General features: G+C 37.7%; 1 protein-coding gene across 1 annotated transcript in view; it reads right to left on the bottom strand.

Moving 5' to 3' along the window:
* The window catches only part of rapgef6 (Rap guanine nucleotide exchange factor (GEF) 6), a 105,230-nt gene that overhangs the window by 6,322 nt on the left and 76,826 nt on the right, over window positions 1-22,082 (bottom strand). The window contains exons 16-27 of the mRNA XM_016555419.1: window positions 16,997-17,154; window positions 15,078-15,092; window positions 14,525-14,765; window positions 12,764-13,150; window positions 11,341-11,351; window positions 10,997-11,120; window positions 10,668-10,691; window positions 9,386-9,603; window positions 6,588-6,767; window positions 3,844-3,957; window positions 2,025-2,135; window positions 951-1,125 (exon numbers count right to left, since the gene is read on the bottom strand). Of these exons, the coding sequence (XP_016410905.1) occupies window positions 951-1,125; window positions 2,025-2,135; window positions 3,844-3,957; window positions 6,588-6,767; window positions 9,386-9,603; window positions 10,668-10,691; window positions 10,997-11,120; window positions 11,341-11,351; window positions 12,764-13,150; window positions 14,525-14,765; window positions 15,078-15,092; window positions 16,997-17,154 (1,758 nt within the window). The remainder of the gene's footprint in view (window positions 1-950; window positions 1,126-2,024; window positions 2,136-3,843; window positions 3,958-6,587; window positions 6,768-9,385; window positions 9,604-10,667; window positions 10,692-10,996; window positions 11,121-11,340; window positions 11,352-12,763; window positions 13,151-14,524; window positions 14,766-15,077; window positions 15,093-16,996; window positions 17,155-22,082) is intronic.

The following is a 22,082-nucleotide window of genomic DNA, read 5'->3' as shown; positions in this document are numbered from 1 at the left end:
TACTTTCAACTGCTAGGACTTTTGTTATACCATTTAACAGAGTTTGAAGGTAAATTTAAGACCATAGTAAAAATTTTAAAACCAAGTAAAGAAAATGTAAGAAATAAATCGAATGGAACACAATAAGTCAATATGGTCTCTAAATGTCAATGTCTTTAATTAGCAATCCTTCAAAGTTTGAAAATACAGTTTTCAAAAGATCTCCATTACTTTTTAATTCATTTGAAAATATATTTTTAAAAAATATATTAAAAAAAATTTTTTTTTAAAACTCTGCTCCCAACCACTAGAATATGGAAATAACTTTTACTTTACCTTCTGATCACACTGCAAAAAAGTGCTGTTCTTCATCAGTATCTTTGTATCGTTTTCAGTGCAAATGTCTAAAGACTCTTAAATAAGATACACTTACTTGAGTAGCAAAATAAGAAGTCTCGGTTTATGAGAAATTGAACAAAGTGAAGTTTTGAGTCTATGATTAAAACAAGAACAGATATCGGCCTATGGGTTAAGAAAAATCAACTTAATTCCAAGGTAAACCATAAACTCACTTCATTTTGTTCAATTTCTCAGAAAACAAGACTTCATATCTTCTAATTGCATCTCAAGTAAATGTATCTTGATTTAAGGATGTTAAGACATTTGTATTGGTAAGACAAGACAAAAATACTGAGAAAGATATACATTTTTACAGTGCATGCAACATTTAATGCCATGAATTTCTGCACCGATTTGAGGCCTTAATTTGTGGAAGGGTGAATTGAGACTTTTTAAGACCCTGATATTTCACTCTTTTTATGGCCTTAAACTGAATGTAAGCCTTTTTAATGAACCCCTGAGAATGTTTACTCAAACTCATATTACAGCACAGACATCATGAATCCAGCAGAAGCGATTCGGATCAAGCTGTTTTAGCTCGAGACTCTCTGAGGTGTTGTGGGATGCGCTACCTCGTGCCGGGCTGACTGCAGTTGGCTGGAGTGTTTGCGGGCGTCTCTGACGGGACGCTGACGGTGGGCGCTGTGGGCATGGAGTCCACGGAGCCGTTACTGACGATGCTGGAGCGCGAGGAGATCTCGCTGGAGTCAGACAGGTCGGACCTGACGGCGGGCAAGAGTGCGTAACCTATGAGAGAGAGAGGAGACAGAAGATCAGCACATCTGCCGTCACTCTCGCAGGTGGGATGAGATTTAAATGCTTAGTTTCATGATCAAAACATATAATGCAACGATGATTGAGAGATGAATAAATAAACGTTCCTCAAGAGCCTGACGATCAGATTTGAGACTCACTGATTTTTCTAAAAAATGATGTCTGGATAATCAAGTAAAGCGAAGCTGCGTCAGTCCAGTAAGTGTTCATCTTAAAATATTACGAACAATATCAACATTTTTCTTATGTTTACATCGCTGAGCATGACACAGACCCAACGGCGCAACGCAAACGTCTGCCTTTATTACACAACTGATGGAAAACTCACAGTCGGATCATTACAGAGAAACAGTGAAGAAGAAGAGTCTGACACATGAAAGCATACGGTCCTGATCCTGTCATCATTCACTCACCTTCTGTGAAACCAACACTGATGGTTTTGTGCGGAAAAAAAAAAAAAACTGACTGAATCACACGTTTAACATAATCGTGCATACAACCTGGCACAACTTTTCTTGACATGCAACTTCAATTATTCAAATGCACAGATGAATCTGAAAGAGTGAATGTGAATAAATGACAGCAGGATCTTCATCTCTGGCTGAACTACACTGATGCGGAGGAACATGAACAACACATTATAACCAGTCACACAGTTGTCCTCCTCCTGTGTCTGTCTGTCTTCAGACTGTCTGCCTGCAGCTCATCCTGTCTCACTGTCCCAGCTCTGTCCCTGGACTTGCTCCTGTCTCTCAAGAGTCTGAAGGGGGACCTGAAGCGCTTGCGCGTCTCTTCCTGTCCCTGTCTGCTCTCTTCCTGTCTGCTGCTCTGACAGGTCATCCTCAGGATCTGTCTCTGAAGGAAAGCCCCACCTATGCCATACGAGCGTCCGCCTGTGGTCCTGACGCCGACCTCACTGGCTAGAGACGAGGACGAACCCGACAGGTTCAGCTGACCGCAGTTCTGTCTGGGAGCTCCGCCCACTGTGAGGGAACGATGGGAATATTTCAGAAACACTGAAGCTTGAATCATGAAAGACATGATTAACACTGTAAAGCCTGACATGTGAAATAATAGTCAGAAAACTGAAACAGTTTACTGAACCTTTAGACAAAAAGGTTTTGTCTTATCATATTTAATACATCAGGCCTTTATGGCTCATATAGTCTGATATAGTGAGAATAGGGAGAGGAAAAAACAGCTCAATTTTATTCAGAGATCCAAACTGAGCAAAATATTTAATTTGGTGCAGATGCTAATATTTACATGGACAAAAGTGATGAAATTCTGATGCTTGTAAGGTAAACCAATGAGATCTTTATAACATTATAGCAGAAACTTACATAAAATGATATAAACATCAGTCGTCACTCTATATCTCCAATAATATGTCTTAGTAAGATGAGATTTAAATGCTTAGTTTGATGATCAAAACATATAATGCAATGCAATACAATGATTGAAAGATGAATAAATAAATGCTCCTCAAAAGCCTGATGATCAGATTTGAGACTCACTGATTTTTCTAAAAAATGAAGTTTGAATAATCAAGTAAAGCAAAGCTGCTTCAGTCCAGTAAGTGTTCATCTTAAAATATTACGAACAATATCAATTTTTGTCTTATGTTTACTTTATAAAAATCTGTAAAGATGTCACGGCAAAAAGACGGTGGAAGGTGGATGTTAGTACAGTTATACTTTTATTATAAACTATCACTTTCATCAAGTTTTAATCCTGTTGATAATTTAGAGGCCTTCGAAATCTATGTATCAAATATAGTTAACAACTGCTTCCGTTTTGAGTAAATGAATGACAAGAACTTGAGAGCAACTACTGAGCTGAATACAGCTGAACATCAGAAACTGTGTTTATTTTCAGGGTTCCCACTCTAAGCCAAATTCCCTGACTTTTCACTTCCATGACCTATAATGAACGGAAAAACGCTGTTGTGCGGAGCAGACAAAAACCAGCCACAGACAGTATTTAAAATCCATCCATTTGCAAGCTTTATTTACTTGTTCACAGACGTTTTTAACGTGTGCTTAAATTAAACATACATACACACTACTTTTTTTTTGTTTTGTTTTTTTGCTTTTACCTGTTAAATGCACTTTGTACTATTTCTACAGAAATTAATTTATGGTTTTTATGCTTTCAGGGTTTCAAGGATTTTCTGTTTGTCCACCATTTAATCTTTTTATTTCTTCACATTTAGTTTATCTACTTTTAACACCCAGTCTTTGAAGTGTTCATTTTGTAGCCAAAGCTCTTGAAATGTAAATTTTCCTGGCATGTTTGCCTTAGTTAACAGGTACAGCCTGGTGACTGCATTTGACTTAAGTGATTGCCAGTTGATGAGCAGAAAGGGAATAAAATGATGCTGAAAAACAGCGGCCTAACCATAACAATAGGCAAAACGCATGAAACAACGCAATAAAAAAAAAATACGGTATAGAAAAATTTTATTTGATAAATGGAAACTAAAATTTAAAGCGACAAATAAAAATCCCTCCCTGATATTGACTTGGACAAAAAAATTAAAATACAATAAAATTCCCTGACTTTCAATGTCTGGAATAGACCTTTTAAAATTCCATGATATTCCAGAAATTCCATGCCCCGGTGGGAACCCTGTATTTTAGTTTTACAGTATCTGATATACAGGTGACTGGAGGTTTGTCGGGGTCGTACCTTTGCGAGGAGATCCCTGTGGGGAGACGGTAGGACTGGAGTGCAGACACGAGACGGTGGCCGTGTCTTCGGCCGCACCAGCTGCTTTCTTCAGCATCTGAGGTGAGTTGGGACCTGAAGAGCACAGCAGACACTGACACAGTTCAGACAGCAGAGGGAGCCATACGGCTGTCTCACTACACGCTAAACCATGATCACTTCCTGAGCTGCTAGCCACATGCCCTGCGTCCCAATGTTCATCCTATCCATCCTAAATAGTATGTGAGATTAGAATAAGTGTGTCCCAAAGCATAGTATGTTGAAAAGAGTATGCCAAAACTCCCCGGATGGTCTGCTATTTCAGGTCGATTTTTGAAGTGTGGATCCATGCACACTCTAATGGATAATATTGCCCACAATCCATTGCGCTTTGGCTAAAGATTCAGTTCAGAACTACCAACACGAATAAAACGCGTTAAAAAAATCCTACAAGTATGACGGATGTGCGTGACCGACGGTTTATGCTGCATTCCAGAAAACTCGAAATTAGGATTTTTCCCACCTCCTACTTGGAAATAATGTCTAGAACACTGCTTGAAGTCAGATATCCGACCTGTGAACACACGGATGTGCGTGACCGACGGTTTATGCTGCATTCCAGACAACTCGAAATTAGGATTTTTCCCACCTCCTACTTGGAAATAATGTCTAGAACACCGCTTGAAGTCGGATATCCGACCTGTGAACCCGGGGCAGATCGCATAAGTAGAGAGGTTTAGATAAAGGGGTTTGAGTTACTAATAATCAACATTCGTTAACTTTTAAATGCATCATTATGCAAAAAATATGAGCATAAAGACCCACGGCTGGCAGATCAACGTGCTACTTCTTTTCTCTCCAATACGGTAGGAAGTTAAATTAAACGAAATATGGAGGATGTTAACTGTGACAAGATGATTGACAGGCCAGTTTACAGTGACAGGGTGCGTGTATCTATGCGTCAGAGCGTCTGTTAAAGACGCAGTTATGTGATGTGATAGTATGTCCCAAAGCTTGCCTACTTTTCTACTACATACACAAAAGTGTGTATTTTTCTTCACCAAAAGAGTGAACATTGGAACGCAGCAATGGACTCTTCCATACACATAATGAGGTTGTGCTGCTGTGGTTATTTGTATCATCACATTCATTTGGTTTGATTTTTGCTACTTTTCTTGAGAGAGATAGTGAAGACAGAACAGGAAATGAGGGTGAGAATGTGGTATTATCGCTGATGAAATAAAACACCTATTAACTTTTCCGCACTGTCAAATATGATTTTCTTACTTAGTTTTCCATTACAAATATTTAAACATTCCTAAATCTAGATACAAATATTTAAACATTCCTAAATCTAGATACAAATATTTAAACATTCCTAAATCTAGATACATTAAATTGAGAAGTAATGTAAGCTTGAAACGAGACAAAATATCTGTTCGTTTCTCTTTGGATTAAGTTTATGTTCCTCATCTATTTATTGACTGATTGTTTTTCTTGTTTCAAGCATAAACTCACTTGATACAGAAAATAAGACCTAATATCATAGGTCATTTTTCTTAATAAGTATATCCATTTTGAGTTTAGAATTTCAGACATTTGTAATAGAAAATAAAACAAAAATACTGAGTAAGAAAATTATTTGATACAATTATTGAACACAATTTAATAAAATTTGATGATCTGGTTGATTTTGAAATTGCACAGATAATGTATAAAGCAAAAAACAGTTTACTTCCCAGAAGTATTCAGAGACTGTTTGAAATGAGAGAGTCAGTATAAACTTAAGGGTAAAGAATAGATGAAAATCTGTCAAAGGGGTGAAATTATGGAATAACAATGAAAAGGAATTCAAAATGTGTTTCTAAAAAGAGTTATAAATAAGGTTATAAACAAATATGTAACTCAAAATGAATAATTTGCATATGAAATACTTTAAACAGTTGTATTAATTTATAAAATGTTCAATAATGTATAGTATAAAGGTCTTAAGAAATGCAATAAGTTTTGTTTTTGTATCTTTTTGTATAATATAAATTTAGTAGAGGAAGTGATGCTTATTATGAAAAATGGTAAGTAAAATAAGCTTCAGCTTACGCCTTTTTGGTTACAATGTGAAATTATTATGAAACTGTGTATGAGGACTGAACAAATCTAGATGATGATGATGAACACAGTCAGACATGCAGCATGTAATCTGTCACTTCAGGAAGATTGCGATGGGCCACGTACCGAAGGATGCGGACAGGTCTTTGGCGATGCTCTTCTTGCGCAGAGGGTACAGGCTGACGGGAGGCACCTGCAGCACCTGGGAGACGCGGTTCTGAGGCTTGGCTGAAGACACACCGGAGCGCACGGACACCGGGGACATGTCTGATTTAGTGGACCGCCGCTCGCTCAGGTTCTTAGACACTGCGGGGAAACACACACAACACTTGCTGTCAGATGTTTCATTTGGAAAGTGTGTTTGTGCATCTTTCTTCAACATCAATGGCATTCAGATATGTGAGCCTGGAGCACAAAACCAGTCTCAAGTCGCTGGGGTATATTTGTAGCAATAGCCAACAATACATTGTATGGGTCAAAATTATAGATTTTTCTTTTATGCCAAAAATCATTAGGATATTAAGTAAAGATCATGTTCCATTAAGATATTTTGTAATGAACACAGTCAGACATGCAGCATGTAATCTGTCACTTCAGGAAGATTGCGATGGGCCACGTACCGAAGGATGCGGACAGGTCTTTGGCGATGCTCTTCTTGCGCAGAGGGTACAGGCTGACGGGAGGCACCTGCAGCACCTGGGAGACGCGGTTCTGAGGCTTGGCTGAAGACACACCGGAGCGCACGGACACCGGGGACATGTCTGATTTAGTGGACCGCCGCTCGCTCAGGTTCTTAGACACTGCGGGGAAACACACACAACACTTGCTGTCAGATGTTTCATTTGGGAAGTGTGTTTGTGCATCTTTCTTCAACATCAATGGCATTCAGATATGTGAGCCTGCAGCACAAAACCAGTCTCAAGTCGCTGGGGTATAATTGTAGCAATAGCCAACAATACATTGTATGGGTCAAAATTATAGATTTTTCTTTTATGCCAAAAATCATTAGGATATTAAGTAAAGATCATGTTCCATTAAGATATTTTGTAAATTTCCTACCATAAATATATCAAAACTTAATTTTTGATTAGTAATATGCATTGCTAAGAAATTAATTTGGACAACTTTAAAGGTGATTTTCTCAATATTTAGATTTTTTTTGCACCCTCAGATTCCAGATTTTCAAATAGTTGTATCTCGGCCAAAAATGTACAAATCTATCCTAACAAACCATACATCAATGGAAAGCTTATTTATTCAGCTTTTAGATGAGGTATAAATCTCAGTTTTGAAAAATTGACCCTTATGACTGGTTTTGTGCTCCAGGGTCACATATACCAAATATAAAGCTGAGAATAGTGCTGTATGAACCATTTGTTTTAAATACAGTCCGAAGATCTGCTGAGAGGTTTGGAAATTTGAGTCTGGAAAAGTATGGAATTTTGAAACGGAAAATGTGTAGAACCCTGGGAATATGAGTGTGTGAATGAAGTGTTAATGATGAATGTCCACCTCATGCCTCCCACAGACAGATGCCCGTATGAGCTGGCAGCGTTCTGCCCGCAGCGCGAGTTCACAAACGCCACCAGAGAACTTTAAAGATGATTTTCTCAATATTTAGATTTTTTTTTTGCACCCTCAGATTCCAGATTTTCAAATAGTTGTATCTCGGCCAAAAATGTACAAATCTATCCTAACAAACCATACATCAATGGAAAGCTTATTTATTCAGCTTTTAGATGAGGTATAAATCTCAGTTTTGAAAAATTGACCCTTATGACTGGTTTTGTGGTCCAGGGTCACATATTTATTTGGGGGACTATCCGTCCTTGTTTCATGCCACGATTGGTCGTATTGGTCATACTGCTTTTCAGTCATTACCTTCCGCAAGTATTACTTTTTTTTTTAGCCAATTTAGAAAGCCTAGCCAGGACGTATGGTCACCCTACATTTATTAATGTGACTGAAGAGCCCAAATACCTTCTTTAAATGCTAGGCTATAGTCAGGGATGCAAATAAGTGGTGCGCAGGTGCGCAAGCACAACCAAAGTAAAAAATGTGCTGGGTAAATAAGTTCAGACTGCTCATTTGCATACTGACATGGTTGACAGCTGTTAATGCACAATCACCATGTTAGATCGTCTGATTGTAATACCCTACAATATTTCCATTTGAACTGAAAGCATAAATCTAGGCTTCTGTATGTTTTAGCGCTGTCGAGTGAAGCGCATAACTGAATGAAGTGTCACAGTTTCACCTTTTGCTCTAAAGTTAAAGTTTGCTAATTTTAAGTATGGAAATTATTTAAATTATATACAGTGGGTACGGAAAGTATTCAGACCCCCTTAAATTTTTCACTCTTTGTTATATTGCAGCCATTTGCTAAAATCATTTAAGTTAATTTTTTTTCCTCAATGTACACACAGCACCCCATACAGTTCCTTTGACCTCATGATTCTCATTTGCTCTGACATGCACTGTGAGCTGTAAGGTCTTATATAGGCAGGTGTGTGGCTTTCCTAATCAAGTTCAATCAGTATAATCAAACACAGCTGGATTCAAATGAAGGTGTAGAACCATCTCAAGGATGATCAGAAGGAATGGACAGCACCTGAGTTAAATATATGAGTGTCACAGCAAAGGGTCTGACTACTTAGGACCATGTGATATTTCAGTTTTTTTTTTTTAATAAATCTGCAAAAATGTCAACAATTCTGTGTTTTTCTGTCAATATGGGGTGCTGTGTGTACATTAATGAGGAAAAAAAATTAACTTAAATGATTTTAGCAAATGGCTGCAATATAACAAAGAGTGAAAAATTTAAGGGGGTCTGAATACTTTCCGTACCCACTGTATATATATATATTTTTTTTTTAAGTATTAAATATATAGTTTTTTTAAAGTAAAAAAAGAAAAGAAAATGAAAATTAGCATTGCATTTTTAAGTGTAATATAAAATAACTATTTATTCAATACTCACTGTGCCATACTATTACAATGAAATGCACAAGTCGCTTTAATATTGGTTTTTAGGTTTCTTTTAAGACTAATTCATCTCATTTTTTATGTATATTTATTTAGTTTTACTTAGTTTTTTATAAGTGTGAATGTAGATGGATATAGTTGCATTTCCATGAGAGATACGACATTTTGTTGTATGCAACATGCAATGACAATAAAGGTATTCAATTCAAATACATAAATAAAGTGCAATAATACTACTATTACTATTATTAATTCTTTAATTTTTTTATAGTTATATTTAATGTGTCATATTATGTGTAGTGTGAGCACCAAATGCATCCCTGGCTATAGTAAAAAAAAAACAGTTCACACATTTCTACCCTATTCGAGATTAACGAAAAGAACCCAAACCACTTTACATAACAAGCTCAGTAATTCACAGTAATGTACACACGTGTGCTGTAGGCCGCTTCACACTGCAGCGACATGATCTGGAACTTCTCCTCGTCCGTCTCCACCTCCAGGTGTGCCAGGTACTGCTTCACCTTACGTGCCATCTGTGCGTCCTCGTACAGCTTCTTGGCGTTGAGCAGAGAGCTGCGCCGCACGCGCTTCTTGTGACTGCCCTGAACGTCCAGCAGGTTCGAGTTGGTGCTGCCCTGACTCAGAGACCTGAGGAAACGGATGAGGAGTGAGACCAACAGCTGACAAACATGCCAGGTGCTTCATTCCCATGGGCTGATGTTCACTAATAAATGGGAGGACAATCACAAACAGAAAAAAGACAGTAGCATCCACAAAAGTGGAATTGTGTCACAAATAAATGAAACTTGATGATATACAACTTTTTTTCTGGTCTTGCAAAAGAAAAAAATGCAAAGTCATTTTTCATGTATAGTTTATGAGCTGCTTGCATGTACACTACCGGTCAGTAAGATTTAATAAAATAATAAAACATTTATTCAGCAAGGATGCATTAAATTGATCAAAAGTCATTTTATATAAAAAAAAAGACATTTCTCTTTCAAATAAATGCTGTTCTTTTGAACTTCCTATTCATCTGTGAATCCTGAAAAATAAAAAGTATCACGGTTTCCACAAAAATATTGGGCAGCACAACTGCTTTCAGCTTTGATAATAATCAGAAATGTTTCTTGAGTTGCAAATCAGCATATTAGAATGATTTCTGAAGATCATGTGACACTGAAGACTGGAGTAATGATGCTGAAAATTCAGCTTTGATCACAGGAATAAATTACATTTGAACATATATTCACATTGAAAACAGTTACTTAAAATTGTAACAATATTTCACAATATTACTGCTTTTGCTGTATTTTTTATCAAATAAATGAGCATAAATAGCCTTGGTGAGCAGAAGAGATGTTTTTCAAAAACATTACAAATCTTAATTATTCCAAACTTTTGAAATACTTTTTGTATTTGTAGAACTCTATTTGTAAAAAGTCCTTCCATTTATTTGTGAATATGAAACATTAAACCTCACATACTTGCCACTCTAAGCAAACAATGACTACAGCAGCGTAATGCGGCCATGCAACGTGCTCAGTTCCATTAATGCAAAAAATACACAAATAAATCAAAACCGACGACCACGATGTGTTATGTGAATCAATGGCTTAGAGGATGAGAGAGAGGAAGGAAGAGTTGCAGGAGTTGGTGTGTCCAGGTTAATGGTCATGACACATTCAGGACATGCAGGGCAGCACACTTACCCTAAACTCTTCCACCTCTTCTTCCTGTAAGCAAAGCCCATGAGAGGCAGAAAACAGGTGAACAGAAAGAGAGAAACACTCAGACAGACAGAAAGCACCACCAACAAAGACTACACTTGATCCTACCAGAGAAAGAGAGAAAACATCTGCTGCATGTGTGCAAGCGACTCGATGACAATGACTGAATTTGACATCCCCATAAGAGTGACATACCATTAGAAAGAAAACAACAGTGAATCGTTCCCAATAAGAGCTGGAACGATTTTGATTTCTTGTGGAGTTTCGGTTCATGCTCTTTGTGCATGTGTGCAAATGTCTGCAGTCTTCACCTCTGTCTGAACATGAGCGCTGGGTCCATGTTGGCTGACGTCATGCGCACCACATTTCGTATCTCCTTGGCGATCATTCGTAACTTTTCGAAATTCACCAGGCCGTCAACACTCGAATCGTTACCTGAGAAAGATAAGAGATGAAGGACAGTTATAAGACCTGACTCATGAAAAGTATTTTCAACAACGCAGACAACATGTGCAGAGCTGGGTAGTAACTGAGTACATGTAATCTGGATCCAAAAGTAATCGGTCTTTGACCCCAGAGGGTTAATGTTTGTTTATGTAATGCAGGGATTCCCAAACGTTTTTGTCAGCCAAACTCCTTAAAATAAAATGTTCACTTAAAATATCTCTGAAGAAGTAAATATTCCAATAATTTAACAATTTGCAAGTTTACAGTTCTCTGATGCCTGTTAATGGTCACTGACATGCAGGTGAAACAAATAAAATATTTCTACTTGTAGTGATCAAGTGTTTATTTACATTTTTATAATTTAATTGTTAGTTTTTTATCAACTCACCAACCCACAGCAGTTCTTACATTAAGCCCAGTTTGGGAAACCGTTATGAATTATTTTGCCTTGTGGATAATTTAGAAATATCCATTAGAGGGCTCTACAGTGCGACCATTTCAGTTGCAATTGCAATTAAAAATTACTGCATGCAAATAAATATTTGGGCACACCAGTGTGAGTGACCCGATCTAGGGGGTGCTAGAGGGTGCACCATCTGCTGAAACTAATAATAGCATTTGCGAAACAGATTTTGCAAACGCTTCAGTCCAGTGTGTATGCCTTTGCACTCTGGAAAGCCATCAAAGGTTTCTATTTACAACATGCTTTGCAGCACTGAGCAATGTAGCCAATAATATCTGTTGATTTCTTGAATACAGTGGCAATCAGAGATGTTTAAGTTAAGTCACACTACAGGATTTTTAGCCCGATTTAGCCCCGATCTTCTCCCGAGAATCGGAGGAAAAATCTTGTCGAGAACCTCGATCGGCTTCAGTGTTCTGCGCAGATTATCTGGTAATGTGAGGCGTTCACAGATCGAATCTTGCACCTCCCGATCTGCTCGCACACAAATCGGGGCCACCCCGATTATATCAAACATGTTTGATATTTAGGATTTTAAATCGGGATGATCACGGCTATGATTACGTCAGTACTTTCACAATAGCCAATGCGCGACCGCAAAACAAGCTGCTGCAAGGTCCATTGGATAGTGGAGATGGATAAAATGCTTGTGTAATTTTGCAATAACACGACTGTCTGAATAATGTGTCGAAAACGTATCACAACCGTAAGGGGAAAGAGAAGCGCTGTGGTGATATCGCCTCAGTTTTGAATGTACCAGGTGAGTGAAAGGCTGCTAGCAGGCTAGCTAACATATGTAAACATTAGCTGCTAAAACGTCAATCACGTGCGCCGCTCCCTCCGGCACAATAATTTTAATTATATCTTGTAGTGTGTGATGCTCCACGATTTTAAAATCTTGTAGTGTGTGCATGTTTAAGATTTGAGGGTAAGAAAATCTGCTAAGATTCTCCTTATGTGTATGCTGCAACCAGATTTCATAATCGGTTAGGATTTTAAAACTCCTGTAGTGTGAGCCCGGCTTTAGGCAGAATTTTTTTATGAGCTAAGTTCTGTGCGCTTGTTAATCCTCTCATTATAAGAAACCAAGTGTTGGCATGATGTAAATACGAGATTAATTGTGCAATGTAGAGCATCACTGATTATTACAGAAGTTTGTGAGATTCACCTAATGATGGCAAACATGGAGTTGAAGTTCTTGCACTCGCGGCAGTGCAGGGCGATCTTGATAAAGTGCTTGATGGTCTTCATGCGTTTGAGTGCGTTGGGCTCGCGCAAAAGCTCAGTGGCCACCCAGAAGGTCTCCTGGTTGATGACCTCCTCAAACTGCTTCAGGTGGCTGCTGCCTCCACCGCCGGGGTCCCGCTTAAACAGGTCATCCACATACTCGGTGGACTCGATGTTACGGAACAGGCCAAAGTCTCTCATGGAGAGCTGCGCAGCCACCTCCACTGTGCTAAGCTGCAGGAGACTGATCTGACTCTCCCTCAAGAGCTCCTGAGCGTCTTCATCAGAGCAAAGCGTCTCTGTCTCCATGTTGTTCTTCAGGTAGTACCTGGTTAAACACATGAATGATGGGATTACTATATAGGGTTGGGTATTGTTTGGGTTTTTTACGATACCGGTGCCAAAGCACTACTTTTAAAACGGTACCGGTGCTTAAATGGTGCATAATGCAATGCTTACATTTTAATTTATTTATTTTTTACCCAAAATAGGATGGATAAGCCATTAGCGCGATAAACACATTTATTGGCTGTTTCATTCATACTGGACGCCAGAGGGCGCCCTCGTGCAGAAACTCCACATATGTGTCACAGAAGCAACAGAACTAATGGCGTTCAAGGAAATCCCTAATATGGGCAAAGGCATTGCTATCGTAACAGTAAACAGAAGATATAAACGTTTTGAACGATAAAACAAAGACAATAAACACTCGACTGCGACAATGTATAGTTTATCTGTGTTATTCAAGCCATCTCTGGTATTTTCATAATAATTAATTATATTTATAATCCATTGCTAATCGACATAGCCTTTTTACAGTATAGAACATTTTCTGCCTCATTCTGTGACAAGAAGCCACATCAGATAAAAAAAAAAAAGCATTTGTTGTGGAGTAAAAACGTTATAATGTTCTCTTTTGTTGGACAACAGGTTTAGAAGCTCTTCTCATTGCAAGTCATTACAAGGGAAGTTTAGCTTTAGGCAATTTAATTTAAGCATGTTTAGCGTGTAGTGCCTGTAGTGTAGTGTAGTTTAGAGTTGTGCCTTTAAGTCGGAATGTGAAAGCAACATGGACACTCGCGTTACTACAAAGATTTGTTGCATTTGTTTTATTAGAGCTTTCCGACTTGCGTTCACATGCAGTTTCTCAGTCAGGAAATTATGCTAGTGATGATGCTTCTTACGTCCGTTTCTGAAAACCAGAGGACAAATATTTCAGTCGATTGCTCAGACATTTAAGTGGCACCAAAATGAGGCACCGAAATCTGCGTTATGATTCGGTTCAAGTACATATCGGTTACATAGGTACCGGGTTTCGGTACCAAACCTTATTACTATATATAGTGTGTCTTTTTGGTCATCAGCTTTGGTCACGTCTAGGGCTTTGCAAATAATCGAATGCGATTATCATGCGCATCTCGTCAGTAAAGCCGGTTCTGTAATCAGTAGTAAATCTCCATCCCGTGCTTTCAGATGGAGCAGCATTTACTACACAGAGCCGTAGTTCACTGACAAGCTACGCAATATCGCATTCATAATCGCATGCGATACATCGAACCAGCTTTACTGACGAGATGCGCATGATAATCGCATTCGATTATTTGCACAGCCCTAGTCACGTCCACTAAAGTCTAATCACACAGAGTACATCAACATGTCTCTTTTGTGGCCGAGGTGCTGGTTCTGCTCTGGTTCCTGTTACCTGCCATTGAGCTGGATGCGGTCCGCTAGTTTTGAGAGCTGGTCGGGCAGTCGGCGCTGTTTGATGACTCCTTCAGGACTAACGGAAACCTCACACAGCGAGTAGGTCTCTGGAGCGGCGATTAGGCCGAACTCGCTGACCACATGCGAGACGACATCTTTGGCTGTGGTGTCTTTACTGATGATGATATAGCAGCTCTGCTGGTCGGCCTTGAACACGCGGATCACCTGATCTGGAATGTCTGTTTGTGTCAAGAGGAAAGAGATGGAGTTAAACACAACACAGGTGAAGATGCACACATATTCATAGCAGGGCCTAAACCTCAGGTGAAATGAAAGGGGAGGTCAATGGCTCAATGACGAGATGTTTGGCTCAGATCGGTTTAAGCGGTGGGCTTCCACACTATTTGAAGATGAAGTCTTATTGGTTTGGAACGCAATCCATCACACATGCATTTTCACATGCTTTTGGCCATTGAGAGTAAAACATTTCATGCCACAAACCCCTGATCACGTGCAAATGAGTTCAAAACGTGTACGTCGTGTGTACTTACAGTAGAAACCAGCCACTTCGAGGAGCCAAGAAACACACAGAGAGTAAAGACAGAGAGAGAGAGATGACACATGACACTCCAGAACACATGATCCACCAGCGGACACATCACAACTAATTTAGAGATGGCCTCCGCGTTATGAACGTCTCTCGTACCGAATATCACGCTGCATATAAAAGGGATAGTTCAACCAAAAGAGAAAATTAAGTCATCATTTACTCGCCCTTGTGCTGTTCTAATGCTGTATGCCCTTCTTTGATTTTCGGACCAGAAAAGGAGAATTTTTTTTTTTTTATTTAAAAAAATGCACATACACTTGTCCATGGCGATCAGCATCAAGCTTTTTAAAAAAGATGCAAAAGTATCACCGAATGATCCTATACAACACGTGCCGTATATTTCAAGTGTTTGGGGGGTATAGGATAGGGTTTGGTGAAAAACAAACCAAAATTTTATATATTATTTAACAAATGTCCTGACCTTGACAGTTGGTCTCTGTGCACGACTGTGCGTTCGTGAGACTATTAGCACCGCAGTTCACTCCAGTTCGCCCAGGAAAAGCACACAATTTGTGAAAAAATCTAAATCAATAAAAATACAACATTAAAATGCCTAGAAATCCCCAAAAAAGTATGTGTACTTTGTTCACTTTGTCTAATTTCTCTGGACAGGAACTCCAGTTGTCATGACCGTCAGAATGAGTTGAGAGAAGAAAGCACATGGATTGTATTTCATGTCACATTTTTATTAATCTTGATTTTTCACAGTTGTACACAAAGACCAAAGTCAGGATATTTGTTAAATAATATGTTAAATTTCAGTTTGTTTTTCACTAAACCCTATCATATACCCGCAGAACACTTGGAATATACAGCGTGTGTTGCATGGGACCTTTCTGCATCTTTTTAAAAAAGCTTGATGCTGATCACCATATACTGCCATTATATAGACAAGCGTGTGCAGGGCAATTTAAAAAAAAAAAATCTCCTTTTGTGGTCTGAAAAAGAAAGAAGGGCATACGGCATCAAAACAACACAAGGGTGAGTAAATGATAAAAATAATGATTTTCATTTTTGGTTGAACTATCCCTTTAACTTTAGCTGGTTTCCACATTCCTGTGAAGAGGATCTGAAACCAGCCCGCAAGCTTTCATTTGAACATTTACAGGAATCCTTCCCAGCATCCTCATATATTCTAACTATATCTCTATTTGCATGCAGAAGGTTTTCAGAGCTTGAAATAAGGAGCAAATAGCATCAGGTGCACTCATCTACAGAAGAAACCCTCCATTGTGAAAAAAGCACACTTTGGCATAACTAAAATGAGCACTCAATATGGAAATAATATACTTTAAAAGTGCGAACTTAGTGTAATGATTTCGTTCATCTAATTGAGACTGTTATGGCGGACTGATGACAGCTCACTCAGGGCGGGTCTGTGATAAAACTAAAGACTGACGCCACTGTCAATCAACAATCGTAGGAGGGGCCTGGGTCTGTGTGACATCACACTGGCAGGAATCTGAGAACGGCTTGATTTGATAAAGGGGTAATGATTTTAGGAGATTATAAAAATCCACTGGGTGGATTTTAATCATTATAGGGTGGTTGTGTACACACACTGCCAACACACATTTATGTTCAAACAACACGTAAAAGTGCATTTCGCATCCATTCACCCCTTTAAATGCAATTAGATGAACTTGAACTACTTGATTAGATCAACTTAAGTAGGACTAAACAGTGGGACAATCTGTGAATTCTGAGCAAATATTGTGTTAAATCAAGCTTTGTTTAACTTCAGCTCCTGCACCATATTGAAAATTTGATACCGGTATATCCCTAATGATGACATGTGTCTATGGTCGTTATATCAGCTGCGGGTGGCTGAACTAGTGCTCCGATGGTGTGATGTCTTACCTGAAGGGTTGGAAAAGTCCAGAGCGCTGGCGGCGGGCTGAAGCAGGTCAGGACTGCTGGATGACAGGCTGCCCGGGATGGGCATTATGGCCACACTGTGCCGGCACTGCTTAGTGCCCACGATACTGTCGTCCTGAGACTGAGACATGCCACCGTCACTGCAGACACAGAGAGAGATGGATTTCATTCAACACTAACATTGCATGTCAATAAACACACACACACACATACAGATAGATGGAAGAGATTTTCACATTAGGGTTTCTGCAGGTTTTACAAAGGTGAATTTAAGTGCTTTCTAAGACCAAGTAAAGAAATTTCAAGGAATAAAAGAAATGGAACTCAATACATCAGTATGGTCTCTAAATGTCAATGTATTTTATTAGCATTGAAAATTCAACTTCCAACAGATCTCCATTACTTTTTAATTCATTGCACTAAATAAAAAAAAACAAAAAAAAACATATGGCTCGATTAGCTCTGCTCCAAACCACTAGAATATGGAAAATTACTTTTACTGTACCTTCTGATCACACTGCAAAAAACAAAAACTAAAAAACTGATGTTCTTCCTCATTATTTTTGTGTTGTTTTCCAGTGCAAATATCTGAACATTCCTAAAATGACATATGTCTTGCTTCCAGTGAAATTGACCAAAATGAATTGAGTTTATGATTAAAACAAAAACAAATATCTGCCAACTGGCTCGGAAAAATCAACTTAATTCAAAGGGAAAACTTTTCATACCCCAATGATAGGTATCTGTTCTTGTTTTAAGCATAAACTCGCTTAATTTTCTTAAATTTCTTAGAAAACAAGACTTTTATGTACAATTTGCATCTCAAGTAAATGTGTCTTGATTTAAGAAAATTTAGATTTACGACATTTATTTGTATTGGAAAATGAGACAAAAACACTGAGGAAGATATGCATGTTTTGCAGTGCTTGAAACATTTAATTAAAAAGCATAATTATGAGATAAATTGACAGTCAAAATTTAGATAAAAAGTCATCAGATAAGTCGAAGTTGAAATATACTATATCTTAATAATGAGATTTAAAAAAAATTATGAGATAATCCAGCTATGACACTAAATCATAATTATGAGATAAAGTCTGAAGTAGATAAAAAGTCTTGAGATAAAAGACGAAATTATGATATCGTCGTAATTATGAGAAAAAGTAAAAGTTTTGAGATAAAAAGACAAAATTTTGACATTTTAAGTCATAGTTATGAGATAAAAAGTCATAATGACACGAGTCAATTCAACTTTTCATGTTATATTGCTCTATATTAGACAGGCTGCAGCGATAACTTTGCGTGAATGGATTGTATTTGTGACTTTTTAAATGTAAGACTTTCTGCTCTAATTTAAGACCTTTTAAGGCCTTAATTTGTGGAAGGGTGAATTGAGACATTTTAAGACATTTTTAAGACCTGCAGAAACCCAGCACATGTACATTTAGGCCGTTTTCACACTTGATTGACTGAACGGGACGAGCCAGACCGAATGTGGATTAACAACTGGTTAACATCATCCAGGAACTCTTAAGTGATGTCAAAGGAAAAGTGAAGATGCTTTAGAGAAAGTCTTGGAGTAACATAACTGATGAATTTTTTTGCTGTTTACACACGCATTCATCTCCTGCAGACATATTGAAATGTATACAAAGAATGTGAGCTGCTCGCCGATGGCCATGAGAAATGCTGCAAAGTAGAAGCAAACTGTGATGCCAGAAGCCTCAGTGTGAAAGTGCTCTAAACAGACACAAACACAGAATGAACACACACACAATCCATGAATGAGACACGAGGCTGAGATGAGCAAACGCAGCAAAAGAAGGGCAAGAACACGTGACGTCTCAGACGAGAGGAAACAGCGCTGTCTCATGGGTAAACTCCATGCCAATCAGACGCTGACCTTTGCACAGACGGGCTAATTAACATGCTGCTGTCTCACTATCAGAGCAGAGAGAAAAGACAGACGATCTGCTCTGAGAGGACAACATTGCCTCTCCATCCATCACTCGAATCCATGACATTATCCTCATCAACACATCTGATACTGCAGGAAACATCAATACAAGTGCACAAAGAACACCCCAAACTACTGTAGATACAAAGCACATCACTCAGATACACATGTGTGCAAGCCCATTCCCACCACAAGAAAAACATGCTTTAGTAAACCACAATCTTGAGATTAAAAAGTCAGAACTATGAGATAAAATTTAAACTGACATGCTATGCCATAATTATAAGATAAAAATCATATTAATGAGATAAATTGACATACTAAGTCAAAATTATGAGATAAAAAGTCATGAGATAAGCTGAAATGAAATACTGGATCTTAATTATGAGAAAAAAAGGTAAAATTATGAGATAAGACAAAATTTTGACATTTTAAGTCATAATTATGTCATGACATACCATATCATAATTGTAAGTTAATAAGCATAATGAGATAAACTGACATACGAAATTTTGACATTTTAAGTCACAATTATGAGACAAGTCAAGTTATGACATGCTATGCCATTATTATAAGTTAAAAAGCATAAATATGAGATAAATTGACATACTAAGTCAAAAATTATAAGACAAAAAGTCACAAGATAAGTAAAAATTGACATACTATATCTTAATTATGAGATAAAAAGTCAAGTTATGACACCAAGTCATAATTCTGAGATAAAGTCTGAAATAGTTAAAAAGGCATGAGGTAAAAGTCAAAATCATGATATTGTCATAATTATAAGATAAAGTAAAAATTCTGAGATAAAAAGAAAAATGTTTGACATTCTAAGTCATAATTATTACATATAAAGTCATAATGACACCAGTCAATTGAACTTTTCATGTCATATGGCTCTATATTAGACAGGCCGCAGTGTTAATTTTGTGTGAAAATATGGTATTTATGTTTTATAAAAAAAAAATGAAACACTCGTACCCACTGTATATTGTCTTTCAAAAACTCAAGCACTTTTCAAGCACCTCTTCATAAATATGGATGTTTCCAAAGGTTTTCCAGGTATGGGGTGCTGTGTGTACATTAATGAGGAAAAAAAATTAACTTAAATGATTTTAGCAAATGGCTGCAATATAACAAAGAGTGAAAAATTTAAGGGGGTCTGAATACTTTCCGTACCCACTGTATATTGTCTTTCAAAAACTCAAGCACTTTTCAAGAAACTTACATTTCAAAAAGTCAAATTCAAGTACTTTAAGCACCTTGAACAAACCCGGTTTCAATTTTGAGACTGAAAATTTTGGGATTTTTTTTTTTCTTACGTGGCAGAAATGGGCTTCCGTACACATGGGTACCACACACAAGGATGGAGATTTATCGGACTCTGAATGAGACCTACAGAAAGTGTGTGTGAGTACAATCATACATACTACACAGAATATTACCAGAGTATTACGCTAGTATGCACTGCCAGGTCCTGTGACAAACAGCGCTCGTGATTTCACAGAAACAGGAAACGAAAAGAATGACTACTACACAGGAACTGTGACACTGCACTGTTCATCTACATAAAGAAAACATGTTGACCAATGACAGACAACACCTAACCAGGCACGACATGATACAACTGCTCTCTTCTTCATCAATTACAGCTTTAGTCAACATGTTGCTCGTTTGTGCCATGATATCTGTTATGTTGTGCTGGGTGGCTCCGGTCAAAAATCCCATAACTGTATATTAAATGCCATGCTCTGATTGGCTGTTGGAAATGTTGTACCTGGTTAGGATGTGATGCAACTCTTTATGAACACACAGGAAAAGTGTCAGTGAAATGTGTTGTGAACATGCACAATAAGAGTAAGGCACAATAAGACACTTGGTATGAGGATGAAACAACATGAAACACAATGTTCACGCAAACAATCTCTTCTGGCAGAGGTCGTGCTGCACTACTCCCAACATGATGACTTTATGATTTTTTCATAAGAGAGAGAGTGTTTCTTACCCAAACAGTCCCCTGTGCAGTGAAGCAGCCATAAAAACAGAAGACACGTGATGTCAACTCGTACAAGCATCAAGCACTCAGGTGAACCACAAACACATGCCCGTGAAGTGCTCAAACACACACACACACTCACACTCAGTCACACACACCTACCGGGCTCACCTTAACCCACCATCCAAAAATAAAACATATACTGTGCATGAACAACATGAAGCATGTTTTAGGACATTTAGATCATCTACAGTGTCATTGCACCATGTTCTAACTAGACACAGGCGATAAAAGAAATCTACTTGGGAACGGTTTCTATTTCTGCGATATTGCAGCTGGAACGAGAACATACAAACATACAGGTGTGTCCAATGCTGATTATGTGCTTTGTGTAATTCTATTCTATTTCTATTCTATCAACTTGTTTTCTTTTTATTTATTAAAAAAACTTGACCCACTAACACTTGCACCCTCTATTCTATTTACTTGTTTTCTTTTATTTATAAAAAAAAAACTTGACACTTTAACACTACCATTCTCTTTTCTTTTTCTTTTTCTATTCTATCTACTTGTTTTTTTAAAATTATTATTATAAAAAATACCTTCACCCTCTAACACTAGCTCAACTAGCTATAAAATAAATAAAAATAATAAAAACCTTGCTTACGTGTACTGTGTTAGACTAACCGGGACTTTTCACAGCACTAACATATTATTGCTCTTTTGTTGGTTTGATTGCTTCTATTGTTCTCATTTTCAAGTGGCTTTGGATAAAAGTATCTACTAAATGATTAAATGTAAATGTATAATTTTAAATAGGTTTTAGTTATTATTATTTGCATTATTTTAATAACATACAGAAAAAAACAATGGATATTTTACCTTAGGTCTTGAAAATGAAAGGAAACAAGAACTTTCAAACTGTGTACAAACACGTGGACTTTATGACTAGGATTGTATGTATTTTGAGATAGTATGTATTTTCATGTTAAATGGTTTAATTTGATTATTTTATGACAGTTGTGCACATTTTCTCAACAAAATCATACAAGGGTGTCCAAACCTGAAGAGTCCAGCTCAAACACACCTGCCTGAAGTTTTCTCAATAAATGAAT

Source organism: Sinocyclocheilus rhinocerous, unplaced genomic scaffold (assembly GCF_001515625.1).
Source record: "Sinocyclocheilus rhinocerous isolate Xijiao unplaced genomic scaffold, SAMN03320098_v1.1 scaffold1427, whole genome shotgun sequence".
NCBI lineage: Eukaryota > Metazoa > Chordata > Actinopteri > Cypriniformes > Cyprinidae > Sinocyclocheilus > Sinocyclocheilus rhinocerous.
The sequence above is the reverse complement of the archived record's forward strand: the minus strand, read 5'-3'. Positions and strand labels throughout refer to the sequence as shown.